At 40.1% G+C, this 27,952-nt stretch overlaps 3 protein-coding genes across 7 annotated transcripts in view; 1 reads left to right on the top strand and 2 right to left on the bottom strand.

Annotated features, from left to right (window-relative positions):
• Positions 1-496: 496 nt before the first annotated feature.
• Positions 497-16,483, bottom strand: LOC117426095 (protein SFI1 homolog). 3 transcript variants are annotated; one of them, XM_059002227.1, is made up of 25 exons: positions 16,371-16,483; positions 13,897-15,841; positions 13,728-13,783; positions 13,292-13,511; positions 12,590-12,777; positions 11,831-12,004; positions 11,358-11,549; positions 11,116-11,213; positions 10,704-10,890; positions 10,213-10,406; positions 9,725-9,872; positions 9,301-9,535; positions 8,994-9,166; positions 8,685-8,790; positions 8,368-8,574; positions 7,953-8,096; positions 6,960-7,141; positions 5,592-5,865; positions 4,762-4,879; positions 4,339-4,483; positions 3,787-3,988; positions 3,021-3,163; positions 1,944-2,079; positions 1,540-1,650; positions 497-1,143 (listed from the first exon to the last, which is right to left on the bottom strand). In XM_059002227.1, exons 2-25 carry the CDS (start codon positions 15,757-15,759, stop codon positions 1,081-1,083), a joined length of 5,559 nt encoding a protein of 1,852 aa, XP_058858210.1. In that variant the 5' UTR covers positions 15,760-15,841; positions 16,371-16,483; the 3' UTR covers positions 497-1,080. The 3 variants fall into 3 exon arrangements, with proteins under 3 accessions (XP_058858210.1, XP_058858211.1, XP_058858212.1); XM_059002228.1 differs by lacking the exon at positions 7,953-8,096 and having other exon boundaries at positions 16,371-16,482; XM_059002229.1 differs by lacking the exons at positions 13,292-13,511; positions 13,728-13,783; positions 13,897-15,841; positions 16,371-16,483 and adding an exon at positions 12,113-12,229 and having other exon boundaries at positions 12,590-12,666.
• A 580-nt stretch (positions 16,484-17,063) lies between these two features.
• On the bottom strand, positions 17,064-20,600 carry LOC117426096 (peroxisome biogenesis factor 10-like). Of its 3 annotated transcripts, none has more exons than XM_059002231.1 (7): positions 20,511-20,600; positions 19,645-19,766; positions 19,365-19,445; positions 18,857-19,254; positions 18,491-18,666; positions 18,002-18,137; positions 17,064-17,562 (listed from the first exon to the last, which is right to left on the bottom strand). In XM_059002231.1, the coding sequence occupies exons 2-7, from the start codon at positions 19,754-19,756 to the stop codon at positions 17,494-17,496; spliced, it is 972 nt and encodes a 323-aa protein (XP_058858214.1). In that variant the 5' UTR covers positions 19,757-19,766; positions 20,511-20,600; the 3' UTR covers positions 17,064-17,493. The 3 variants fall into 3 exon arrangements, with proteins under 3 accessions (XP_058858214.1, XP_058858215.1, XP_058858213.1); XM_059002232.1 differs by having other exon boundaries at positions 18,002-18,134; positions 20,483-20,563; XM_059002230.1 differs by having other exon boundaries at positions 20,483-20,562.
• A 1,593-nt stretch (positions 20,601-22,193) lies between these two features.
• LOC117425631 (1-phosphatidylinositol 4,5-bisphosphate phosphodiesterase eta-2) overlaps positions 22,194-27,952 on the top strand; it is a 119,941-nt gene continuing 114,182 nt past the window's right edge. Inside the window, exon 1 of the mRNA XM_034904428.2 lies at positions 22,194-22,331. The gene's annotated coding sequence lies outside the window, so the exon portion shown is untranslated. The remainder of the gene's footprint in view (positions 22,332-27,952) is intronic.

Genomic DNA, 27,952 nt, shown 5'->3' with positions numbered 1-27,952 from the left:
ATAGGCGGGGAACAAAATTAGCAGATCATTTCTGAAGGAAGGAAAAGGCCTTTTTTTTTTTTTTTTTTAAACAGAATATTTTGGTACGTGGCCAATCATATTCAACACAGCCAGGAAATTAACTAAAACATTTTCAACAGTGCCTGCCCAGAGCGTTAAGTTCACTGCGGACACCCATCTGTAAAACTAAGATTTCCTAGAAATTAAACAACCATGGACCCGAAGCTCATATAACCTCTACGGAGTAACGGTATAAAATGCCACAGGAGTCGAATATCGCCTCGTCAGCCAGCAGGATCTGTATAGTAAGAGTCCAGCCAGAGCTGTATGTGGCATATCTTATCTCAGCAGAATCCCTTGCACACTCCTTTTGGTAACATCACTCATCCACGTGAGTAAGAATAAGACCTCAGCTGACGTGATGGTAAAATGCAGATGTGTTTTCATGCAAGGGGCACGTGACAGTCAACAAAATGAACCACACTAGTGATTTAACAAGTCAGAATGCAACTTTATTTGTAAGAAAAGATTCTGTTTTAAATAAAAAGCTTTGTTTTTAGCTATTTAAAATACAAAATAAAGACTTAAAAACATAATATAAATATTTTGTACAGTATATACATATATACTGTTACTGTTATGTGCTTGAGAGAAAAAAAAAAGACTTCTAAATTGTTCAATACCAGCAATTTAAGCAGCAGTGTGAGCTTAATGCTGTTGTCCCCTCACGCTCCCAAAGCCTGTTCTTGCTCTAACTTCAAGCCAGGAATACCAGGCAAGGAGTCACAGAGTTCTTAATCCAACAGATGCTGCCAGGTTGGAAACAAACACTTTCAATACGTGCTGCAGGTGAAAGGGGAGTCGGCTGCTTTCCCATTCGTTTTGTAATCTTGGGAATCAATGTTCTTATGTAATCAGCTTCACAAGAGCAACATGCCACCGAACAGTCCACTGCAGATAGGAATAGCACGAGTGTAAACAGTTCATATATGGCTTTGTGACGTGTAGATTGTCTGTGCATCAAGGTCTTTATGCCTAGCTTTGTAGCTCTGGCACCCTCCCCCTGAGGTGATCACAGGCTCATGTTACCCTTCCTCTGTCTTCCTTTTGGGAAAGGGCCACTTGACGCCAAGCTGTGAAGACCTGCATATTAAATGAAACAGGGCTGACATCACATTTAAAGATCAGGTTTAATAAGATTCATTCTTATCACTTTTGCAGATAATAAGAACTCAGCGTGGATACATTTTCTATGAAAAGTCAACCAAAAGTATCTCAATATACAAGGTGTCTCCAAAATCTGGAATCAGGCAATATCAGAAATACTGTTGATTAAGAGGCTCTATTTTAAACATGTGTAGCCACACCCTGTTGACTATCCACACCCCACATCGCAATGATCTAAATTTGTTCCTCTTTGCTTAAAGACATTTCACACCTAACACAGAGCGGCCAACCAACAGTGACAAGAGTGCCTATGATGCCTGACTTACGGGACACTCTGAATTGTTTCATACTTGTATGGAGCCTTTTACTTACTTCAGATAACAGGGCCCTGTGTTGCTGAGCTGAAAAGGCTTGGGACACCTTCGCCTGTATGCGCCTCTTTCTCCATCTCATCCAAGCTTTCTCCAGCGGCCTGCGCTCACACTGCAATGGATCAGAGAAAAGTAAATGACGCATACAGGCGCTGGACAAAACAAAACATACGCAGCACTGGCTATGCCACACGTAACTGAACATACTATGCTACTAGAATTCTGCGATATATAAAAGCTGCATCTCCCTGTTGAAGGTCTAAGGGTTAGACAGCAGCTCAAGGGCTGATTGTAGGCTCTTGATGGTGTTGGCCATGTCTGATCTAACTACGCTGGAGCAGTCATTGGCATAGCTGGTAGGAATGGGTATCCAGGTCTGGGAAGCACACACAGTCCATTGCTCACCATGTTGTTGATGAACTGCACTGCTCCAGTCAGGCTTCTCCACTGATCCCAGGTCCGTTCTGTCCGCTGACTCCTCTGCGTCCTCTGAAACCGCTTTAGGAGAACTGCACAGCGCCACTTCTTCAAGTACTTTTCACTGAGGATTCAGGATTTCACATTTACGTTTAATCATGTATACCAGTGTGTCTGGGCAAGCACATGGCTGCCATAAAAACTGTAATGCTCATTGGGATCTTCTTTTTGGACACATTAAAATGAACACAAAATATAAGCAGTCTGCAGAACTCAAGAACTTTGTTTTATTAAGTTGTTCCTGTTCGGGTAAGGCGTTTGTACCACAGGGAGGTTTACTGTCAGGATATTCAAGCCCAAGGATAGGAGTTGGGATTTTTGTTTGCTTTACAAACTATACAAAGTTCATTCCATGATAGCAGTGCAAGTGAATCTGAGTAATGTGTTGCCTTGTTGAAGATAAACAGTACTATCATTAGAATGCTTCCTGAGTAATGATAAAGCCCATATACTGGACGTAACAAACTGCTTTTCATTTTCAGACGATCCTCATTGCAACATACCGGATGATCAGCAAACCGATTTCCATATTGTGCTTGGAATCGCGTGGCCTCTTATTTGTGTTATCAAATAAACCCAAATGTACCGGTAATGTAAATAATAACAGGTCTAGAATAAGAAAGTGTCGACACACTGATCAATGTTGACATAAAGTTCAGCATTGTCAAAACCCATACTGGTATCGCGTCACCGTATCACTGTGCAGGATAAAGCAGGCATCCCCAACAATCATGTTCCATATAGCTTTGTCTGTTTACTGTTTATACATTTTTGATATGAGAAAAGCTACTTTATTTATGTAACTAGATTCTGGCAGCACATAATGTACGGCTGATGAAACATTCTGGCTTATAACACAGAGGGGTGGCTAAGCATTGTATCACAATATCAAATGTGAAACAGAAATAAGCATTACAGGGTTAAATAAGGAGAAACTTATGAACAGTATAGAAAAGTTTAAACAACCTAATAAGAATCTCCCCTATATGCATCATTCATCCTTACCCCAGTTCACGCCTGCATTTCTCCTCGGTTCGAGTGTGCAGTACACCCTCAGAATCCCTTTGCGTGCCTAGGGAGACTACCTGAGTCCAGCGACAGTAATACTTCTTGCAAAGGTACCTGGTGCGACATTGACTTGACAGAACCTGGTTAAGAATAATCCATGAGGATACACGTTAAAACAGAATAAGGATTAGTCAGATGTTCAAGTCATTGTTCTCTGACCTACTTTTAGATGCAAGACAAAACATGCTGGATAAAATGCATGTGTGGCAGAACACTGTTTGGAAAACAAGTTACTAAAACCTCTATTAGTGTGAGATAGGCACAGAAACAACCGTGTGAAACAGTAAACACAGCTTTGAACTGTGGGGAGCATTCTGCTCTTTGTCAGACTTTGAAAGACATTTTCACCTTCTGTAGCCAATATGATGACATGATGTCGTCAGCACCAGGACACGTATGTCTGCTGCTTTGGAGGAAAGAATTAAATGACTATCAAAACCTTTCAACATTAAAAAAGATAGAGAAATCCAAATCGTATTAAACGTGCGTATAACATTTTAAATCAAAAAAAGAATGCATCAGACATTTGGTATACAATATAAAAACTGACAGCTTGGATCTGGTCATCCAAACTTGTGTCGCTCTCAAATGTATTTTAAGAAGAAACCATTTGGACGAGACATAAAACAACACTCAAAACACATGGGTATGTAGCAATAATTCAGCACATCTCGGCGCTTGTCACTTTACATTAAGCCATCACCTGATGATGCCAGGATCTCACTGCAGTCCTCAGAGTCCTCTGTCTTGCTTTCTGAAGGTGGGAGTCCAGGGCCTGATGCATCTCCAGACGTGATCTCCAGGTATTAAACGCTGCCTTCACTTGCAAGGTGCCGATTCTACGGACCGCCACAATGGAAAACTGCTTTTGCTCCTGAACCACAGTCATCCATTTGAGAAAGGGCCTTGTAAACAAAAAGACTCATTTTCTGGCCAGATATTCACTCTGCAGTGTAGTGTGTTGAATCGAAAAAAAGATATTTTAATGCTAGAACTCTCAACACTTGTGTAAAATGATGACATTCTGTAAAACACACACACACACACACACACACACACACAAACAGAAAGACACACGACTGAGCTTTAAATATGTTACCCATATCGGATATAGGTACACTCGACTGGACCTGGCACAGTATGGAACAAAACAGATCTTTGAATAGGCTTCTCAGAGGTAATTACATGCATTGCATCCTCCGATCAGGGAAGAAATGGAAAGTGCTTTACTGTAACTACATTGGGAGATCCTTACCTCTGCAAGAGGTGTGTTTGGTAGAGTGTGTCTGCTTCTGCTTGGTTGTTTTGTGCTGTAATCCACTGATGGAAGGCATGGTGCATCCTCCTCTTCTGCCAGTGAAATCTCCAGACTTCACTCTTCAATCTTTGTTCTTTATTTTCTGTGGAATACAGGGGTGCATTAATATTCATCGAATATACCGGTCACACTTTTAAAACATGCTGTCACGATAAAAACAGCAATGTGTGAATTACGATGAATACGCAGTGATTTGTTAGCTACATCTATGTATGTAAAATATATGTTTCCAAAGCAATTACCAATAAGGGTTGTTTTCTGGTTAGCAGGAGTCAATTGGATTATAGTGCGCATGTAACCACATTAACTAGAGCAGATGAAAAAGACACTCTGAACTTGAATCCACGTATCAGCTAATACCTTTAACCCAGATTGACCAGGAACTATAAAACAGCTTCAATCTTCTCTTCTCCTTTTCCCTTGAACGCTGTTCAGCAATCCTGGCAGCCTCTGCCGCTTCCTTCCACTGATCAAACGCCTGTAAATACAAAACATACATAATTACCTGTTAACAGGGTACGGGCAGCAGTGTGGAGTAGTGGTTAGAGCTCTGGACTCTTGACTGGAGGGTTGTGGGTTCAATCCCAGGTGGGGGACACTACTGCAGTACCCTTGAGCAGGGTACTTTACCTAGATTGCTCCAGAAAAACCCAACTGTATAAATGGTGAATTGTATGTAAAAAAATAATGTGTAAAAAACAATGTAATTGTATGTAAAAATAATGTGATATCTTGTAACAATTGTAAGTCGCCCTGGATAAGGGCGTCTGCTAAGAAATAAATAATAATAATAATAATAATAATAATAATAATAATAATAATAACAGAATCAATAGTTTGAAATGCATTTGTGATCTACCATTGCTTACAGGACTAATACTAAGGACTGGCTGGAGTTTTTGGAAAACAGATTTGAAAGTTATCAGAGATAGAACACATGTATAAAACAGGATCCAATATGACTGCTTGTGTATTTATGATAAGAAAAAAAAAAAAAGACCTCTAGATAAAGCTGCGTTATGTCGCTACAATCTGGCATATATTCTTGTACTTTCTTGTTACAAAAAATCCACAGTTGTGTAATTTAACTTTCACCTAAAAAACACACTGTTAGATTAGTGTTGTTTTAATAAATACTGTACCCTGATAAGAAACCTATTTTAGGAATCACAAATTAAATATTGGTTTACCTGTTTCAGCAAAGCCGTGTTGTGTATTCTGTGCGCTTGGCTCCCCCTTGTGGCCAGTTTCCACCTCTGCATCACAGTTGCTCTCTGAACGTTCTGCTGCTTGATTATACTACGCTCCAGAGCAATTTGCCTTTGCTGTGCAATCTGGAGGTTTGTGATCCACTGAGTAAAGCACGAGGCGAGAAGCCTTCGTTCTGTGTGTGTCTGAAACAAGACCACCTTGTCTTTGTGTAACAGCGCAGCCCTGGTCACTTCACGCCAAGCTACAAGCACTCTGAGTACAAAATGAAAATATCAAAAATCAATGTGCATTCATAATCGCACATTGGTAAACTGGAGCATAAACTATGACCAGCATCAACTTCAAAGACATGAATACCATACACTCCATGCAACACAGATTTATTAATTTGAGGTTAGAAAAAGATGTCATTTATGCACGATGCAATACAGAGAGTTCAGGATATTGCTATTATTATATTAAGGATAGTATTGCTTCATCAAAACACGTCTGTGTAAATGGTGATTTGAATCCTAACAAAGATTCAGAAATGCAACAGGGAGGAGGGATTGTTTCAGTTGACCTCCTGCGTTGCTTTTCACAGGCAACTGGAAAGCACACACCCAGATACTGAAACACTTAGCCAGGCTGTGGCGATTCAAATGCAGTGCGCTAAAACTGCAGCTCATCGTTCAAGCAAAACAGGGGAAATTCTTCTTGTATGCAAGCTTTTTAAAACAACATAAAGACTTTTTTTTAAGTTTTTAAAAAAAATTTTATCTGACCTATTTCATGGTGGTGTTGTTATGTTGTTTTGTTATGTTAATGCTGGCGTGCGTTACAGCAGTGTTTGTAAATTAGTTGCTTCATCTCAGCTTACACCTCTCAGTATAAATACATACAAATAATGCACTGCCTTTGATCACACTAGTACTGAGTGGGCAGCAACAAAATATGAATATGATAAACAGTAAGACAGTTTGGGAGGCTGTATAATAACAGGTGTAGATGAGTAGGCACAGAAAAGCACATCATTTTTTAAATTATATAACTAGTAACGAAAACAATCTGGAAAAGCAGTTGTGTGATCCTATTGGCAGCTTTTAAAAAGTACCAAGATAAATGCATGCAAATATTTCATAATAACACTGCATTTGGTTCCAAACCCACCAGTCACCTTTACCCGAGTTGTTTGTTGTTTTGGTACTTTTACAAAACCACTATAAGATTAGACCTGCCATAAATTGTACGCTTGGGTAAGGCTCATAAACTGTCTTGTATCTAATGTTTTACAGTAAGGGCTACACATCAGTTTCTCAGCTGTTGCCTTATCCCCTAGTAGTCCCGGACTCTTGTGGCTCCCATACCTTGTTAACTGGGCGTTCCTGTGGTACAGCTTCACGTTGTGTGCCTGCCATGCTTGTGCTGCCCAGAGTGCAAAGCCTTGCTGTACTCTTCGTCTCTCCAGTTTCCTCTGTAGCCAATCCCCCATTCTCTCCGTCCTGTACAGCTCTGAGGCACGGAGACGGATCACTTTCAAGTTCTTCTTCTGAAGATAGAAGGAAAAAATTAAAAAAACCAGAAAGAATACAAAAGGGATCTGGAAGCACCTGAATAAGATCAGACTGCTTGCAGATGCGCTGATCCTACAGTTTGTCAAAAAAGTAACACACACCTGAAAAAAAAAACATGATTTAGGAAACAAAACTTTGCAAAAAAATGTTTTTATAGGTTCTTCCAAAATAACTACTTATATATCTAATAGTTTGCGTTTAAAAAAAAAAATATATACTACCAATGTAGTAACCTAAAAAAAGCTGTTAACGAGGTTAATGACTTATACTGTAATCACTGACAGAAGCCAAACAAAGCCATCACACAAGCAGCATGAGAATGAGAACATTTCAATTTGATATTCATCCCATCAGCAATGAATTACTGCAAAATGTTGATGCCAAAGGGTGCCTGAGATAAAGTGTATAGTAAACAAATACTGCTGCTAATGAGGTTTGTCATTGTCTTATGTTGCTCTTAATTTATTTTTTATACACCTCTCTGCAATAGCAGGCTGTGTGCTAGATTTCAGATGAGCTTGTTAGAACCCAATTTAGTTTTCAGAACCACATTCGTCACATCAGCCAGTGATAAATTACATTTGCCTCGCTGTGCCCAGCTGTTTATGTGATGGGCTTTTTAAAATCCAATCTGTGCCATAAAAGCACATCTGAAAAAGCATATAAATCACAGCTAGAAAATGATGGGTTTTATTGAAATACACTTTGAAATGATGTTTTGAAATTGTTGTTATTTTTAGATGATGTTTACTTGAATAAGGCCCAGTTATCTCGTGTCTATAGTACCTGCTCTTCCCATGTTCTGAAGCTCATGTTTAACAAGTGGAAGTTTCGGAACCGAGTTGCCTGTTTCAGTAGTCCTTCTTTGCTTCTTTGCGCCGACACAAAACTTTTCCAAACAGCAATAACATGAACCTGTAGCACAGTATCCTAAAAAATCCCAGACGCAGGTTTTTCAATTAGCATATCCTGATTTCCACTGCAATAAAGTCACTCACAAACACTGAACACTTTTGTGTTTATCTAGTCAAAATCTTTTTTGCACCAGCCAGTGATTTAAATGCATTCAATACTTGACTGATACTTAAACCAATACAATAATCATCAATGAGAGCTTTAGCGCTTTTGAAATAACTGATAATACTGATCTGGTTTTACATGCGCTCAGCTGTTTTAAAGGGTACTGCGTGTAAACATTTACCTGGTGCTTCCTAGCTTTGACTATTGATCTCTTTTTTTCATTCCAGGTCTCAAATGCCCAGATCATCACAGACTGGTTCTTGCGTTCCTTAAAGTCTCCAATCAGAAGCCTCTCTGCTTGGCGCATCACCACGTACTCCATCCACTGGTAGAAAGAGACACTGAGCGATGGGTGCATCATCCTGACGACAGCACAATGACACAGGCCCTACAGACAGAAAAACAAGGATCTGCTTTTCATCTCAGAAACTTACAGTGCGTTTTGGAGCGTAGGCCACAGAACACAAAATGTGTGAAGCAACTTGTTAACACACTAACCTTTAATCTCTGGTGTCTGCTGTGGTAAAGAGTCATTGCGCTTTGTTCTGACTGCGAAAATGAGCAGACGTCAACAGCCTGGTTCAACCCGTCTGCAATTTCCATCCTGTCAAAGATTAATAGAAAATCAAATGCATCAATAAATAAGATCCACATTTTGTTATACAACTTGAATGAGTTCAGCACTGGGCAGATTCATAGACCCAACCAGGGGGGCATGCCATGTGATGTAGGGTTTCTGAATCAATCAGAGAAGTGCTTTGATAGAGAAAGTTAGTTTAGGAGTAAGAAAAGTCCAGAGTCACGTACCCATGCTGGGGACTGTGCAGGGGAGAGGAAGTCCGCAGAGGGGGTTCACACTCCTCCTGCTCCAGGGATCTCTCTGACAGGTCAACCTGAGGCTCCCTTTTCATAACATCTCCTCTGGATACGATCCGGCAAGCCTTTAAATCTGTGCGCTCATAACTTACCTCCTGGTCCGCCTTAAAGAAACATTTACAAAGTGTGAAACAAACTGCATGGAAAGGCATCTTACACAACGCATCCTTATAGCAAAAAGTATTATAACATTGTATCTATATGGCTCAACAGTGCTGGGTTTTCACCCCCAGCTTACCTGTTCCGCAGAACTGCAAGATACGTCTAGGGAGAGACAGACGGGGGAGTTGCTGTGGAAACCTGAAGATATTGAGGACTCCTCTATGAACGGCAATGCCACTGTTCTGCTCAGGTCCTGCTCCAGTCTGGCACCAAACCTCTGGACTTTGCCCTCTAAAGACTGCTCTGCCCATCTGTGCCACCCACTCAAGATCTGCCGCAGTCTGTGTTTTTCTCGAGCCCTGAAAAACGAGCTAAAAATAGTGACAGCAACAACAATTAATACAGTTATAAAAAAATAATAAATGTTCAGAACTTTTATTACTAATACAAATGACAATCAGTTTTCACCATGATTAGTCCTGACATCTGAATCTATTACATCACATTATATGTTGAGTCAATTTAATCTTTTGCTTTACTTTATGTTTAAAATCTATTACCTGGCCAGCTGCAGTTTACAGCATTCCCCTTTCCATTTCAGAAGGGCTCTTTGAAGTACTAAATCTTCAGATAACTCATCCACTCCACGGCAAGCACGCCTTTGATGAAGCCCCACTGCCCAGCAGTCATCTTGATTCTTCTCACATTCTAGTAAAAGAAACACGAGCGTCAGAAAGCTGAACACACACACAGCAAGATTAAGAAATGCACGTGTGGCTGGTTTCACCTGTGGCATTTCTAAATGTACCACTATTGAACGCTTTTTATAATCATGGACAACCTTAAAGTAACGTTAGGCAGGGGGAAAATGATTAGACTTGAAACTGGGACCATCTGTTTTATCCTGCCTATTCGACTGTGTTTTTGATATCACAAAGTTACACACTGGACTAGAGCAACAAATGTGACTAACAGAATGCCACGGTATCGTTTGATGGTTCTAAGTTCTATGAGTTCTTTTGTCTTTATGGAACTGTTTAAAGCAAACCTTTCCATGTTTCCCTGGCCCGCTGTCGCCTGTCTTCAAGCACACGCGTGAGGAACGTCTTGTGCTGCCAGTGGAGTTGCAGCAGCCTCCTCCAGTGCTGGAAGCACTGCCTCACTGTCTGCCTCTGAAGTTCATCCACACGAGAGCGGGACAGCGACTTCTGAAGCACCAACCTGCGCCATGCCTCAAAACAACTGCGAGGAGCAACACAAAGCACATTCACTTATTGATAGCCTCGACAATCCGACGCCTTCAAGCTATACCTGGCAATGATCCCAATAGGTACTAAATTAAAACATCACGTTCTTTTTTCTAGGCTGCAATTTGCATAAAATAAGTTACAAAAATAGTAAGAATTAAAATATTTGACTGATCACGTTATTCAAATAAATCAGAACTTGAGTTCACCAAGTAAACCGATTTTACAGCAGCTAATATTAGAATTTGTTAAAATACATAAATGAATGACACAATTGACACTGCAAGCCTACCCTGACAATTGTCTTCTTTGTATCTGCAGTCGCAGTGGCTGTAGTCTCTGTCTTTCCTGACAGCACAGGTGCCAGGTTGTAAACACAACCTGCATCTTTTTCTTGCCCAGTAGATGGCGCCCTTCCTCCTCTCCTGCTTGTTCAGTCTCTGCAGCAGCCTTTAGTTCACACCATGTCCTAAAGGCAGCTTAAAAAAAAAAAAGTCAAATTTATAAAACTACACAGCTTTTCTAAGTCTATCACAAGAATAAAAGTATTATTCCTGAAGCAGAATATGACTTGTATAAACAACGCCATTTCAAAGCAGCTAAACAAAATGTAATTCTCTCTCTCTCAATTTTTTTTTTGTTTTACAGCCAAACTCACTGTTTGTTTGCCAAGAGTACAACAGACTTGGCATAGCTCCACATACCTGCTAGTCTCATCCTATTCTGCAGCTGGTTTGCTCTCAAGCGTAGATCCTCAAGTTTCCTCTGCTGTACAGTCTGGAGCCAGCGATGAGCTGTTATCCTGCGAACAATAGAATGAAAAAATGACCTTGGGAAGATCACAGGAAATGCACCGGAGTGTTATTGGCTCTCGATTTGATTTGATTTTCTATACCACACACACACACACACACACGCACGCACGCACACACGCACACACACACACCTGGTTATTCTCTGTTGTCTTCTTAGCTGCATGTGATGGACTGCGAGTTTAATTCTCCAGTGTTGAAAACTCTGTTTGAGCAGCGTTGTGTTCTGAAACTCACGGCTCAGCCGGTCTTGTTTGGACCTCTCAGCTTGAACGTAGAGCAGTTGCACCCTCCACACTCTAAACACAGTAGACAATGTGTGGGACCTATGGATAAAAAAATAACATTTTAAAATCCTGCTTTAATTATAGCAGAAATACAAAATTGTAGTTCATTAATAAGACAGAGAAACATACATTTTACATATTACAAACCTTGTCACTGTATACACATTTTAAATTAGTTCCCCCCAGTAGGGGAGAATGGTGTGCGAACAAGGGATGAGCCTTTTAGCACTCTGAAGTCCAGTGTGCTATGTGTCGAATAAATGATGATGTTTCTTATAAACATACTTATCAAGTACTCAGGATGTTACAAAGTATCACACCTATAATGACTGTGGGCAAGGCAGTTTTTGTACATCATCGCTGTCCAGACTGTAAAGGCCTTTCTTTTCAGACTGCTTTCCATGTAAACGAGGGCCAAGGTCTGTTGCCTTTGTGCATTCCTCCTTATCCTGAGCTGCCTCCACACTAACCAGTGCCTCCACAACAGCGTCAGACTGTGAAGGAGTAAAAAAAAAAGAAATTCAGACATGGTTTGAACATGGGGACGAAAACAAGAACGCAATCAGAGGGCTTTAGTGCAGGTGTGGAAAGCTTGAGTGTACCTGGTAATGTTAGAAGGGGTAGGGCTTCAACTCCCGAGAGTAAACAAACTCTTCCATTGCATCAGCAATGGAGAATTCCATTAGCACATCGGATGCCAGCTAGAGGGGAAATGAATACTGGGAGGGCAGAGATTTCCATTCCTTAGGTCACAAACAGATTCACACTGCATACTTAAAAAAATGCTTTCAATTAACTAGGTTATAACTAGCTGTGAATTGGTTAAGTTAGCAATATCAATTACTGTGCAAAGCCCCTTTTTTAGAATGCTCGAATTGCTGTTTTTTTTAAATATTTATTTTAATAAATTATTATGGTTAAATATAAAACTAACGGCATACGACTGAGACCCCAACTATGGCCCTTGAAAACAAGAGGGTACAAACTGCGGGGTCGTTGAGTGACGTTTAAATGAATAAGTCAGTAAGTAAAGCTTGGACACACCTCTTCTTTGTGATCAATGTTTTCTTCAAACTCACTTGTAGTGTATTTGAGCAGCCCTGTGTATTCGTGAGCCTGTGACCTGTCTCCTCCACACACAGTACGCAGTCCTCAGAACGAGCTGATCACTCGGCTGAATCAGGCGTCTCCTCAGAGCCTCCAGACCCAAATCACAATCACATGTACTTTCCACAAGCTTCTGTCTGTGAGCGAATGCAGCTTTCCACTACAACAACAGAGGAAAAAAAAAGCAATCCGAATCCTATCAGAGATGATGCTGTGGGGGCCTCTTCTCTAGACTATCACATATAATGTGTGTTCACAATGTATCTAAACAAAAGGTAATACAGCTACAAATGCCATTTAATTAAAATATATCAAACGTAAGATTAAAATGATGTTTGAAACCGTTCTCAAATATTGAGTTTTCTATTATTTTTCTTTTGCCATCTTGATTGCAGGCTTGTGAGTTTTTGTTCTATGATTCCAGGTCTTGAGAAATCATGTGATATTGAGACCTTTCAACTCTGTTGACTCTACCATGAAACAGGAGGATGGAAAAAAAAGTTATCTTTCATCATATAATGGCCAGTAACCAGTAACGTAGCAGAACCATCAGCAATATCCATATTCTAGTAACTGGAAGTACATTAATGACTTGAAACGTTGTAGGTTGTCCATGGTAGTGAACAAATCACTATTCACAGTGCCATATATGATATAAGTACCCTGTTACTCACCTGTTTAAAGACCTGAGATAACATTCTAGTCTTCCTCCTAGCTGCAATTGTGTCAGCCTGCATGTGTCGCACTGCCACTGCCCAGTTCAAGGCAACCAGCCCCTTATGCAGTACCTGTCCTTCATGCACAAGTCTGCCTGCAGCGTTTTTCAATCTGACAAAGCTGTTCCAAGCATTAAAACATTTGGCAAGAAGTCTGTGTCTGTGTACTTTCATCAAGCTGGAATACAAAAGTGTCATTTCAAAGAGGGGGGGCTTTACCAATATTAATAGCTGTAAATTACACAACGTGTTTTGCTCGAATTGTATCCTGATGTTAAACAAAAGCTGAAACAACATTTGGCATGAGTTAGTTTGAAAAAGTATTGTGTCTTTAACAGCAGAGACACCTGAACGGATCTCTCTACAAAAAAAAACAAAACAGAAGCTATTTTACCTTTCTTCTGTTCTTTCAACAGGATCAAGGCAATGTATCACTGATGGATCGGAAGACTGTTGATAGAACACAAACAAAAGAAGTCAACGAGCTTGGTTTCAAGAGCAAGTCCTTTTGTGACAACCAACACAGCTGACCTCATTGCTCGTGAATGTAGGAGCCCACCTACCTTCAAGGGCTCCTGAGCTACTGACCCAACACTTCTCTCCATACCGCCTTCACTCCTTCTCTCAGCTCCGTTGTCATCTCTGCTGAAACCGTAACTTTCTTCAAACGCTTGCGAGCTGATTAATGAAGAGCCTGAAGCCCTTTGATCCTGCTCGACAACAACCCGTCTGTCATTCCTGCTTTGTCTCTCCGGATCTTTTCCTGCCGCAGAAGACTGTATTTTGTCTCTCGTCTCTCGTTCTGGCCTTAATTGACCCTTCAATTGAGACTCCTCACATATATCAGTGTTGAGTTTCTCTATTTCGTTACTTCTCTTTATATTACAAAGATCAGAGTTTTCCATAGCTGATCTACAATTGAATATATCTGGATCTAAAGAAAGTTTTGTGCCCCTTAACTCCTCCATAGTTACCCGGTGATGCTGTATTAAGGATGACGAGGGAAGAGAATCTGCATGCCTTCTTAAACATGCATCTGGTGCAGTGGTATTAAAACTTTGGGGTCCTTTTGGAAAAACTGTGTTTTCTGACCTACTTGCTCCTTGAGCAGCCAATAAATCAATAACCCCAGGATCATTATCAAAATATCGTTCTGCATTTCGTCCATGTGGATTAATAATACATTTTTTCTGACTTTGGAGGGGTTCTATTGATGCTACTAGGGACACAGCAACAGTACTGTCTGGGAAATTGAACCGTTCTGCACAGGATTCTGAATCAGACGGAAAAGACTGATCAAAGTTCACAAATCTGCTATGCGGGTGCAAAGGTTCGGTAATACAGGCATCCCTTTTTACACACATGCCTCTCCCCAAACTGGTAGCTAGCTTACTTGCTGGATAATGTCCTTCTCCTTCCCCTAGATGGTGGACAACAGAGCAGGATATCTGGGCTGTGTAACTTTCATTATTTTCGCTTTGCCATGTGTTCCTAATAGCACCCGGATCCAATAAAGAACTGGTAGTTTGACAGGAAGGAAACACTCTGAAAGAACCAGATGATTGTGGCCCTGCACACTCAGATTCCGGTTGGTAATCCTGATCTCTAAAGTCCATCATTGACCTGTGTAAGCTTGCAGAAGTCCAAGATGACTCAATTATAGCTTGCAGTGTGGTGGACCGTTCTTCTGTTGACAAATGACAAATTGGAGCTAAATCATCCAGAGTAAGAGGGAACTGCAGATCGTTAATACCACCACCACCACCATGTGGCTCTTTCTGGCTTGAAGATTTATAGAAACTGGAGCAGAGTGTAGCATCACTAATGTGACTGGGCTGTGACCTTTCCAGTGCTTTGCGGCTTTGTAAATTCCTCTGAACTTGCACACCGCTCTTTTGAAAAGCAGGTTCCTGATCCACCTCTTGCAAGACGTGTTTCCTTGATGTCCTCGGAACACTAGCTTGATTATGAAACCGATATGTACCAGCATCAGATTCACAAAAACGAGCGGCAGATGTAAATCCTTCAAGGCGCTGACGACCGGCATTTTGTCTTACCCTGATGCAGCTTGCATTGCGTACGTTGTCTTGATAAGGCTTTTTTGGAGTCTTGCTCCCTCCTGTGCCCTGGGGATAATGCAGCGGCATTTCAGCACGGCTGTTCAAATTCCTCTGCTTTAGTATCAGGTCAGAGGCAATGGCTGAGCTGGTGCTCTTACATTTGATGCTATCAAGCTTCAGTTTACAAGGTGAATACTCCAGGTTAGACTGCTGTTCCCAGCGAGACTCTGAAAGAAACCCCAGGAGCTCATCCACATTATCAGCAGGAAAGCCCAGATTGCTCTGTACCATTGCCACTCTTTTAGTTCTAGAAGATCCACTCTTTGGACCCTGTTTGATCAATCTTCCTAGCTGGTGTCCTTCCATTGTGCATAGGCTGTGCACTAACGCTGAATTCTCTCTCGCCAGCAGAAATCTGAATTCACATTCTCTTTAATCCTTGTGTAATCTAGCAGGAAGGAAAGGAAATCAGTAATTGAATATGTACTATACAGGGAAATAACAATTTTAAACCCAGAATATTTCATAGCATCATTACTGCACCTTATGCAATACAGTATAACGTTGCACTTTGCCACACATTTTTTCTATATCTATCACAGGCTTCCTGGGAAGTGATGCGAACTGACGATCTTGTTAAACAAATATATATACCAAACATAACATATTAACCAAACAACACTAGCCACATTATCGGGAAAGGGTACGTTAACATACTCTTTTAAGTAAAATGTTACAGTACAATAATAATAATAATAATAATAATAATAATAATAATAATAATAATAAATTATCTTTATTTAACCAGATGAGTCAATTGAGGAGAGATTCTCATTTTCAATAACGACCCGGCCAAGATGCTCACACCATAGCAGCAAAAACACACAACACAATGCAATTCATATATATATATATATATATATATATATATATATATATATATATATATATATATATATATATATATATATACTCACTCTTTTCTTGAATATCGTTAAGGTTTCCAAATACCTGTATGTCATTTTTTAAGGCTGTTTTGTTTTTGTCTCCATTGTTTCAAACTCACGGCAGACCGATAAGCGGATCAACAAGTAGATTAGTGACGCTGTGTTAATCATGACAGACTGAATCAACCAACTGTTTCTGTGTACCACTGCCCAGTACTATAACTGCGTAAAATTTGAACACACACAAAACTTTACATAAGACAGAGAGTAGCTATTTTTTATTGAGCAACAGAATTTACTGTAACTTATTTTTGAGCAAATATGTAACTTAATATTGGCACTGTAACGTATTAAAACCTTAACGATACGCAGCAAAATGTACTTCGTTTTAGTGTGATGCGCTCCGTTGTCTCTTTCAACAAAACGATTTATGAAAGACACAAATTAGAATGAACACGGAGTCAGTTTAACGTATTAATTTTCCTCCGTTTACAGTATTTACAATTCAAAACTGGCGCCGCTCTGATGACGTCATTGACAAGAGACGCTGTCAACCGAGCATTCGTGCGCTCGCTTAAACTTCTTTTGATCAGAAGCTAGTCTATCACACAATTGTCTACGTTTCCTCTTTCAGTCGTACCCACCACCTCCCCGTTATATTTGTTTTAGAGGATACAAAAATAATACATTTATACAATAAATACATTAATGCAAAACACAAAATTGATGCACAAGTAGTTTTATTTATTTTTTTCATAATTCATAACAAGGATTGATTCAATCCAGTTTGCACCTCAAGGCTTGCGGTCAATTTACAAAATCAAAATTTACAAATTAGCAATTATTTAAAACAACAATTTACTGTATCCTTCCCTCTATTATGATCTCAATTAAAACCACGTACTCAAGACAAGGTGATTTTGGAGCTGAATATGGTAGCAGCTTGAATTCTTCCTGCAATGGGTACTCTCCATCACCCGACAGTGAGTGCAAACCGTCTGTTGATTAAACACTGCATAACAGAGTAGCTGGTTGTATTATCCTTCCAATCTTAAAATCCTAACACCTTTGGAATATTTGTATTGGCAGCAGAGAGGTATTTGGCATCTTCCTCATACAGAGGAGCCACCGTGTCATCGCCTCTCTCTTTCTTCTATTTGTAATTCCGTAGATAGACAAGTCTATGGGGCTGGAATTTTTCCCTGCACAGCGGGCACTCTTCCTGCAAAAAGAAGGGGAGGAAAAAAAAAAGAGATTTTTAAAAAACGGCTTTAAGATTATTTTGTAGTGGATTGCATTAACCTGATTTAAACTATAGTGATAGCGTTAGATTAGAGGCCATCGGCCATTGGATGATAAGCGATCTACGTGGAACCAGCCAAGAACAATGCTTAGAAATTATAATATTCACAATTTTAAAAACGCTCAGATTTCTAACGCAAATCTATAAGAAGGAAAGTCAAGTAGAGAAAGGTTTCATCTAGAGCCCTCTTCAAATAATAAATACTAAGCACTAGAAACATTTGTCTGCTTGACTTTTAGTGTTTACCTTAATAAAATACCATAACCGTCCTATTAGGGATTGGCTTGTCTGCAGTGCTCCAATGCTTGCACTAGCAAGCCAAGTCTACACACATCATTTCACAACTTGCATTAAACACCTTGGTATTGCACCACTCTGTAATACACTCCCAGCAGAAGAGGTGGCCGCAGGGTGTGGCTGTGGAGTGGCGTCGCTCCTCCAAACACAGGACACAGCGAGAGGTTCGGGCAGCCAGGGGATCCAGAGGCGAACTGCTGCAAAACAGAAGATCATTCAGCAGAGGATTTAACAGCGATAAAGGAGGAAGGAGAATCCTTTAAAAAAAAAAAAAAAAAAACATGTTCTGGATTAAATATTTGAAAATTAGATTTTGAACTTGAAGAAAAAACATTACCAAATAGTTTCTTCTGCCCATATCACAGAGAGCAATAAGACTCTCACTGCTTAGTTTAAGCTATTCCTGGCAATGATGAGGTGCTTAATTAGATGCAGCTTGCAACCTGTGCTCTGATGTTAGTATTAATATCTAGCTTGACTCAAACTGTAATGCAATGGTTGCCTTATCTCAGCAGCAGGCTTAACTTCGGGAATCTCAGAATGGCTATACCCAGAAGAGGCGAGGTTTCTGTATTGTTTCCACTCCTGCCTGGCCCTCTGCCTCTGTCTGAAGTTGTTGATCTGCAACGCAACCGTCAGTGCCAGCTGCAGTAACGACACCGCACCCAAGAGCTTGTAACTGGTACGGACAGCGCGGTCATCTCCTGGCAACCCTCGAACACGGAGCTGAGAAGACAGAAAACAAATATAACACTGCAGACAGACTTTGCTTAGATCAGTTTTGGGTGCAGAGTACTGAAAACTGCATTGGCAGACCTTGCAATGAAAAAAGACCCAAAATAAGCATCATAACTGGAGAATGACATTTAAAAACTATGGAGTACTAAAAACAATGTATGTAAATCGATATACTTACATAGCTAATGCCTGATACCCTCTTCCCAAGGTGGTAAAATGCTCCGTTAATATAGAAGAGAGCTACATGCAGTCTGTGTGCAAACGTGACTCCTTGCCTCAGAACGTACGTCCCATGAAGAAGCGTCCTCCTCTGTGTCTCTGTGAGTCTCCCCACGGCCCATTGAGCCCTTTCCCTGAAGAACGAGGTCAGATTCCAGTCTCTGGTTTGAGGAGCACGGGGCCCCACGGTTTCTGCTTGGAGTTCATGCTCCAGCCGGACCAGCATCTTGTCCAGGAGATACGGCACAAAGACGTGAAGGCAGATTAAAGCTCCACGTCTGGCACGGGAAGGGACTTTCCGCTTAGTGGGGTCAACCTGGAGGATATTGACGTACTCCTCCCCGAGGGTTTGAAAACCTGAAAACAAGAAGAATCCAGGTGATTTCAGAGGCACGCCATTGACAAACCATATACTGGAAACTTACATATTCAAACAACTCATCAAAACCCTTTCAATTCTGCCTTGCCTGAAAATGTTGTCAAACAGTAGTATGCAAGGTCTGACAGCAACTCAATCTCTTTCCTCCATTCCAGCCACTTTTTAGATCCTAAGAAGTCAAAATAAGAAGAGATGCAAGTAATAAGATGCCAGTTCCCCTTTGCCTTCAGTTCCCTATAATAGTGTTTAATGTGCCATGGTCATGGACAGTGAATTTATCAGGCACTGTAAACCACACACATCTGTGCTGGATCTTACAATGCAATCACCATGACTATACCTACAGTATAGTAATGTTTTTGTCTTACCAGCTAATGTCTGAAAAGCTTCATTGGCATTATTCCGAAGACAATTCTGGTAATAGTCATCTTTCTGAGTGGATCGGATTAGCTGTGGTTGGTTTGCAGGTTGCAGAGTCATTGCGTAAAACCTAAACATGGGAGTTCATGGGTTAGACTATTTTCTTTTATGAATGATTAAAAAATACAACGTATTGCCGTTCACCTGATTTTGCAACTATGTTGAGAACATCAACAATATGCATTCTCCACTTCACTGATTCTTATAGACTTTCAGCATGTTTTATAATGATTGAACTGATCAGAATTCGTGACTGAAACACTGCAACTGTTGCAGCACAAGTTACATGTATGGAATGCCATAACACTGAATCAGAACTCATGTGTTGCTATTTTAATTTTAATATTTTTAGTCCTCCCTGTAGCATTTCTATAAAAAAAAAAAAAGGAATTTGGCAGTCTTATGAAATAATTCAACCTGAATGAAACAACGAGAGTTATACAAGAAAAACAACACATTTAAACAATGACGGATATGCAACTTCACTACTGGCGATACTGCTTACAAACGTCGACCTGGTTTTGATTCTAATTACTGCACTAAATGCAGCCTATGCAATAAAAACCTCGTCCAATTAGACTAGTCGCATTTCGCCTACAAAGAAACATTTGTCAAACTTAACATTTATATAATTTACGTATCCGTAAAACAGCAGCAAAACAACTACAAATTGCTTGAATTCTGTAGCAACCGGCCACGCAGGTTTTGTAATTATATCGAAATACTGCTGCGAAGCAATTTAGTGCGGTGTTGCTGACAAATTTAACATTTCCAATGCCACATTACCTGCCTCCTGTTGCAAGCAGTTTATTACCTGAGATCCTAGATTCGCACACCGCCGACCAAATCCCGGATGTCAGCTTTATTTACATCGAGCAAGAAGAAAAGTCTGTGGAAGTTAGCAGTAGGGAGAAATTAACAGCGCGACCTAGCGGAGGTAAACTGTAGCCGCATTTAATACGTTAACCCATTAAATACCAAATAAAATTGTCTATAAAAAATCAGAACACAAGCTGTATTTATGTAATTTGATACATTCCATTTTGACTTGACTTTTACGGTTAACAAAATTAGAGTAAGTTATCACAACAATATAGTTAAAGAGAACATTTAAATAACAGGTAGATGCCAGTTAAAAATGCTCCAGAAAATTATAAAATAGTCTGTCCTCGAATGAGGACAAATGGCACTTAATGGGTTAGCATTGTATTGTACAACCTCAGAAAGGTGTAGTAAAGCATAGGAAAATAATGGTAAAAGTATGGTAAAAACAAAAGCAAACATTAACACTGATCCATATGGATATATAGTATAAATCATGGTAAAGCACAGCAGAAGATTGATGTTGTGTGGAAGATTGTGTTGAAATGAGCTCTCACAAAAATGTTCTTTATTTAAAACGCATTCAAAGTGTTCCCATCTCAAACAGCCCAATATATAAAGCGGAAGGCTTTGTCATTGATCAAATAAATCAGCCAGAATGGAAATTACATCAGATCTTTCTCGCGGATTTGTTTTTCTACAGAGAGTCGCTCAAACAAACTGATGCAGTGAATAGAAAACGTGTCTATTAGACAGCCAAGGAATTATGAGATAGGGTTGCCACCTGTTCCTGTTTCACCCTGGATTGTCCTGGTTTTGAGGAAGGAGTCCTTATGCCATCACTCGACACTAAATGCCAGTACCATAAATTGAGCACAAGTGAGATAAACCAGGAATTATATAGGATTTCTAAAGAGGGTTTAAACTTTTAACAACTCCATTCAGACTTCCCTGTTTTTAGGTTGCAACCCTCTCATGAGATGAGATATGGAACATCGTAACAAATAGCAATTGAGATTATTGGGATTTTGGAAATGTTTCTGTAATGTCGAACTAGCGGAATCAGATAAGGAAATCCCAGTCTTAATCCATTCAGAATGCTTTGGCCTCAGGTACTGTCTTTTGTCTGTAAGCACATTCATTACTGCTCAGAAGTGCTGATAAGATAAATTCAGCACTACCACATTTTAAAAGGCGCTGGATTTCCAGTCCTAGAGTTAAATCCCTCCCTCTGTTTCACCCTGCCTCTCCCATTGCAGCTCTGCCACACCTGCTGGTATTCAGAACACTGTTTGTCAAGGAAGCACAGCCTGTAATAATTAACAATCCTGACCTTTCCCCACACACTTCTCTCTCAGCGTGCCCCTGCACTAGATCTTCCTTTGTTTTGGTTTAATCCCAATACACTGCTGTGTGTCAGTCTTTTTGGATTTTTTTTTTGGTGAAAAAGGATTCAATTACACACAAGACTCCTTCGCCTGAAACCTGCAGAACCAGTTTCTTTGTGTTCTTCTTCTATAAAACCAGCCCACAGTATTCTCTTCAGTTTCTGTGTGAGCAATGCGCTGGCAGCAAGCGGTCACCACTCCCCCTCTCCTGCTCTGATAACAGTGACCTCGGAGCAGTTTGATGAAGTGCTTGGAGAGGCGGTGCGGGCTGGGCAGCCTTCAGTTTGCATGAGGAGGTGGAGTCACTGCAAACTTTAGTTTACTTGTGACTTCTTGCAGAATGAAAGCAGACACAGCGTGAAGACAACACACTTAACAAGGCAGGCTTGCTTTTCAGCTTTGCTGAGCTGGAAAAGAAAGTAAAGGTAGGTGGAATTGATTTGGGTGTTGTTTCTGACTGGTTTGTAAGGAACAAAATGTTTACTTGGGAATACAAAGGTAGGTGAGCCGAGAAACCAGAGCTGAATCTAGTTACATTTCCAGGTGCAGCTGCATAGATTTCAGAATCAGTGTTACCATAAAGTCTTATTATGGGCAGCAGTGTGAAGTAGTGGTTAGGGCTCTGGACTCTTGACCGGAGGGTCGTGGGTTCAATCCCAGGTGGGGGACACTGCTGCTGTACCCTTGAGCAAGGTACTTTACCTAGATTGCTCCAGTAAAACCCAACTGTATAAATGGGTAATTGTATGTAAAAATAATGTGTAAAAAAATAATAATAATGTAATTGTATGTAAAAATAATGTGATATCTTGTAACAATTGTAAGTCGCCCTGGATAAGGGCGTCTGCTTAGAAATAAATAATAATAATATTATTGGAATTGCATTGTACATTACCTTACAGCAATTATCAGAGAACACAAGCCTACCTTTTTATAAGAGTAATAATTCACTGAATGAATAAGCAGGTGTCCTTTGTATTGTGAGACAACCAGCATGTAAATGATTTCAAAATAAGAATCACTACCAATAACTGCTCTCATATACCAGGAAGTGGACAATCCGTCCATTCCCAAAATTCAAAATAAGTATTTGCATAGAAAAGTTGTTGCTTTTTGTGTTACAGGTTACAGATTTACAGGTTGATGTTATAATATCCATATTGTCATGAATCAAGTGAAATTAATGTGCCATGGTTACAGCAGTGGCTGCTTCAGGGATTATTAATAGTGAGAGATAGTCATCTCAAAAGCAGACACTCATTACTCATACCCACAATTGCTAGCATATTGCCCACCAGTTATGTCCCTCAACATTAATATTTCAGCTATGACACATGCAACAAGAAGAGGGGTAATTTAAACATAGGTTATATATATATATATGGTTAATTTTTTTATTTGTTATTGTTCACCTTTGATTCCAAAGGAAGGTCTCAGTGGAAATCCTTCAGGGCATGTTTTTCTTTGTCATGCAGATGCATAGCGATCTGATAAGGGAGAGATGTTTGTAAACCTGACAGGTATTGTGCAATGATACCACCGTGTATGGTTTGGAAGTTTGTGAATTAGGACGGATCTGACGCACAGGCTCAGCTCTGTCTGACAACACCTGTCAGTCAATCTGTGAGCAGTCCTCATTGTGAACCGGTAATCAGAGAAGTGAGCCTCTATTTGCATTGATTTGAATTGGTGTCAACAACTATGGGGGCAGATTCAATCAACGAATTCAGTGCTGCATTCAGGCTTGGGTTATCTGTCTGTCAAACCCCCAAATCACACCACTGCATTGAATAGCCCTTTTTTAACTTTATCCCTTAATTTAAAATGCATACATACTGTACAGTGCCAAAGTGTGTCATGGAATGCTAGCGCATGGAAATCTGTATGTATGCTGTATTTTTTATTGAATCTGTTCCCTTAGTTAGGGTCTCTTTTAATGATCAAAACAGGGGCAGGATCTGACTCTCGCTGTTTAACTCTGCATTAATCCTGCTGGTGATTTACTGAGCCCCTTAGTGACATCACTAAACACAATAAAAACCTTGTTACTTTGTTTCAAAACGCTATAGGAGACCTGCGTGTCAGTCCAAAAACTAGTGGAATGGTAATCAATGTGTCATCAATGTAATAAGTGGCTGACGATAACAGCTGGAGACAACAGTGGGAGATCACATGCCACATGTGCAATAAACATTACATAAGTCCAATTATCAGACACAATGCTAGGAAGGAAACTTTAACCACAGGAGGCCAGGCTGTAAATAAGAGCAGCATCACTGAGAGAAATGACTGCAAGGGTAAAATTGAATTATGTATTTAGAGTCTCCTGTTGCCCTTCCTTTGACTTGTTATTATAATATATAGATTTTTTAAATTAATGTTTGCAATATAACCCAGAGTCATATTGAACTGTTTCATTATTATTATTTTTTTTCATTGTCAGTGCTGGAGTCTTTGTTATATTAAATGTGTCAGATACAATATTGTGAGGATCTCTATCTAGATGGGTTACTTTCTGTTAAAAAACATGTTTTTGGAGAGATGTGAAAAACATAGGGGCAGGTTTTGAAGCAAGTGCAATTTTTGTCCTTTTTAATGTGCAGTAATACTTAATGAAACTTGATAAAAATGTATTTTAGTATTGCATATTTTAGTGTTGAATGTTTCCTATGTGCTGAATATTACCAGCGTGCAAATCCTTAACTAGAACACATCAATTCCATTCTGCAGCCTAGGGCAGGTAACATAAAAGACTTTACAACACCTGTTAGCAACATAAAGGCAGAACAAAAGAAAAAAGAAAGAAAGAAAGCACTCTGTAGATCACAAGATCTGTGAATAGCATACAGTATTGTTGTCTTGACGTTAGAACAGTGAGAATTGAGGTGCAGAGAATAGTGGGTTTAATCATAGTCTGAATCTGTTGATTTAGTCACTAAAGCGCTACTGCATGTGCTCCAGACTCACCTAGTTGTGAGAAAGGATCCATTAGACAAATGGTGATACAAGGAGGGTCACTCCGGATTCACTGTCCCAGCCCCTCTATGCAGTGGAAAACCTGGGGAAAGCTGTAGCGATTAAGAAGGAATTCATGGCTTCTATGAAACATTGTCTGTGTCGTGAAACCAATTGAAGGTACGAGCTTAAAGGCACCAGGGTCTGTGTTAATAATACTGCATTAATAATACTGCACTTCCTTGAATTCCCTCAGCGGTTTACCACTCACACAGATAGCTTTCCTGTCGCCTCTGTTCTTTAATCCCCCCCTGGGCACACTCTACACCAGCTGTGACAGGGAGATAGCAATCAGTTACCTACCTGTTTGTCATAATCACAAAGCCACCAAAAGATAAAAGACGGTCTGGTCTGCAGTAAAGATTGTCGTTCAGCCTGGACTATAAGCATCTATTAAATGCACAAGGTGCAGTTGTTTTGGGCAGTTCCTGAGATCTACACCTTCTAATTAGGCAGTAAAAGGAACACCTGCTTAGGAGCAAATTGCTTTTTTAAAAAAACCCAATGGTAACCTCTTCCTGACAATGGATTTGTACTGCGCATAGTAACCCAACAAACCTGTATGCTCAGCTGAACAGCAGCTTCATATGCCTTGAGCCATTCATCAGTGCACACTTAACACAGCATTATGAGCAGAAAGCATTGGGGGCACGCAACTGTTCTGCAGACCATCATGGAGGAAGCCATGTACTCACTGAACCAATTTACTAAGAGACAAATTCATCACAGTTGCTCCAACTGGACTTTGCACTCAGCTAGCGTGCTTGTATACTGTCTGTATCAATAATATTGACTTGTAATTTATCACCACTGGTTTTATAGTGCAGTGAGTTTAATCAGTAGACACCAAATAGGTATTCAAATAACTTTATTATGAGCGGGCCAGAGGGTTGATTTCATGAGCCTATACCCCACCGGGACAAACCACAGCTGTTGTGTTTTACTGTAATTGAGATTCCATCAGGATTTCATCAATCACTTATTTTAAGGGTAACCCTGGTTAACCACAGATAGGTTATTGATGCAGTCCAGCTGTGACTTATACCTGTGGTGTATAGGCTGATCAAATCAACCACTTAATCCAAAAAATCTGAATGCAAACAGTATTTATGTAATTTGATACATTATATTGAGACTTACTGTAACTTTTGCAGTTAACAAAAGAAGAGCAAGTTATTGTAGCAATATAGTTAAAGAGAAATTTTAAATAACAGGTAGATGCCAGTTAAAAAGATTATGTTTTGTTGGACCGTCTGGGTCAGGGAATGTGGAATCTTTTCTTAAGATTATTGTGTTGCTTTAGTATAACCCAACAAAGCAAGACTTAAAGTAGAATGCATGATAACTGCAGAACCCCGATCTGACTGCCTGAATACAGGGCTGTGTTTTAGATGGGAAACCATGGAATTTGCAATTCTAATTATAATCCGCTTTTCTGCTAGTCTGCCCGTCGAAGATGACCTTGACTTTGTTTCTGACGTTCTCTGAACAGATGAAGGAGTAATTGCAGAGTTTGGCTTGCTCTTCTCTCTAAACAAGTGCCCAAGGTCTCAGTCTTCGTCATACTACAGTGCAACTGGGGAAAAGAAAGAGCTCTGGGTACTGTAAGCATTGGGTGGGCTCGCCATTCTATCAACCTTGTACAGTGCTTATAATAATGAGGATAATTAGTACTGTGCACGTTGGAGAGAAAATATGTGTGCGACTTCAATTCCAAACTTTGACATCATCCATAACTTCAGATTACTTAATGACTCTGTTAACAGTGTGTGATCAGGAGTGGGTTAGCTTTGGGGAAGGTGGGGGTAAAACTGCACTAGTAATTTTGCCTGCAAAAAGGATGTTGAAAACATATAGATTGCTTACAGTGGTTAATAATCCCCTCTGTATTCTGATACTAGGAAGGTCTTGCGTTCACCTGGCTGGTTGATATGAGCTGGCAGGCAGCAGCATGGCTCCCAGTCATTGCTTCCTGAGTCTGTTCATATTCACCTGAGTGTGAAGAAGCAGGTGCAGCCTTCGTTGTTTGGACAAAGGCTTTTGTCCGCCTGCAGGATGTTTCGAAAACAAACAGCGTCAGCTAAACTTCAGTAAGATCCCCTGAAAAGTCATTGCTTTTATCTAACAATCCTCAAATGCAAAGGAAATAACACACGGACCCTTATAGAGAGTTTAAATCTGTCAGATCCATGAGCAGGTTAAATGCAGCTAGTTAATGTTTAAGATGGGAACACCCACCAGAGATAAAGTGATCAAATGATAACAAACAACTTCCTGGTGTGGAGGGCAGAGAGCTGCGTGGTGGCGTGTGTACTCTGCCAGTCGACAGCGAGCAAGGCTTTAAAATGGGACCGATCTGTGCTGTGCAGACAGGGATTCTCAATGTGATCTGATTGCATCTCACTAGAAGGTAAAGGGCTATGCTTTTCTTGGGTGTACTGTCATTTGAGTGGAATCCAGTTATGAATTGGTCTGGTTTAGTTTAGTTGTTGCTGAAACTATCTTGTTGACTTAGTTTGAAGTGTTTGAAGTTATGAATACTGCTGTTACAATACTAAACTTACAATGCAATCACAATAGCTGTCACAGCAATGGCAATGCACTGTACATGCATATATAACCAAGGGAAACCCATGGGACACTTCATAATTACTGTACAGATTTTCCATGGAAAACTTTTACTAGGGTGATTCGTTACAGGGAATAGATATGTTAATGACAGCAGAATAGATGATAGGTAAAGAAGAGACACATTTAGTTTGAATTGAAGCCATGACCGCAAGGACATGTGAACGTAAGTTACGTCTTAAACTGCAGTAAGCAGTAAACCGTTTCTGATGTTTTGTGAGTCAGCTCCTTCTAGCAACACTTAGGATGACTAATCAGAACAATAAACTGTTCAACCTTTTAACAAATCACATCCTGTCCGAAACGTCTCGCTTTTCAAACTGCTACCGACTGCATTTTCCTGTGAAACATTCATTACTGTCAGGAAAACTCAGTGATACTTTATTAACCCATTAAGTGCCAT

Source organism: Acipenser ruthenus, chromosome 27, assembly GCF_902713425.1.
Source record: "Acipenser ruthenus chromosome 27, fAciRut3.2 maternal haplotype, whole genome shotgun sequence".
Taxonomy (NCBI): Eukaryota; Metazoa; Chordata; class Actinopteri; order Acipenseriformes; family Acipenseridae; genus Acipenser; species Acipenser ruthenus.
The sequence above is the reverse complement of the archived record's forward strand: the minus strand, read 5'-3'. Positions and strand labels throughout refer to the sequence as shown.

Coding starts and splice junctions, on each gene's coding strand:
- LOC117426095 (XM_059002227.1), bottom strand. CDS start 15,759: ATGGAAGGACACCAGCTAGGAAGATTGATCAAACAGGGTCCAAAGAGT. Junction 5,866..6,959: donor AGGAACGCCCAGTTAACAAG/GTATGGGAGCCA, acceptor TTTTGTACTCAG/AGTGCTTGTAGCTTGGCGTG. Junction 2,080..3,020: donor AAATGCAGGCGTGAACTGGG/GTAAGGATGAAT, acceptor CTGAATCCTCAG/TGAAAAGTACTTGAAGAAGT.
- LOC117426096 (XM_059002231.1), bottom strand. CDS start 19,756: ATGACTCTGCAACCTGCAAACCAACCACAGCTAATCCGATCCACTCAG. Junction 19,446..19,644: donor AGCTTTTCAGACATTAGCTG/GTAAGACAAAAA, acceptor TTGACTTCTTAG/GATCTAAAAAGTGGCTGGAA. Junction 18,667..18,856: donor GGGTATCAGGCATTAGCTAT/GTAAGTATATCG, acceptor CTGTCTTCTCAG/CTCCGTGTTCGAGGGTTGCC.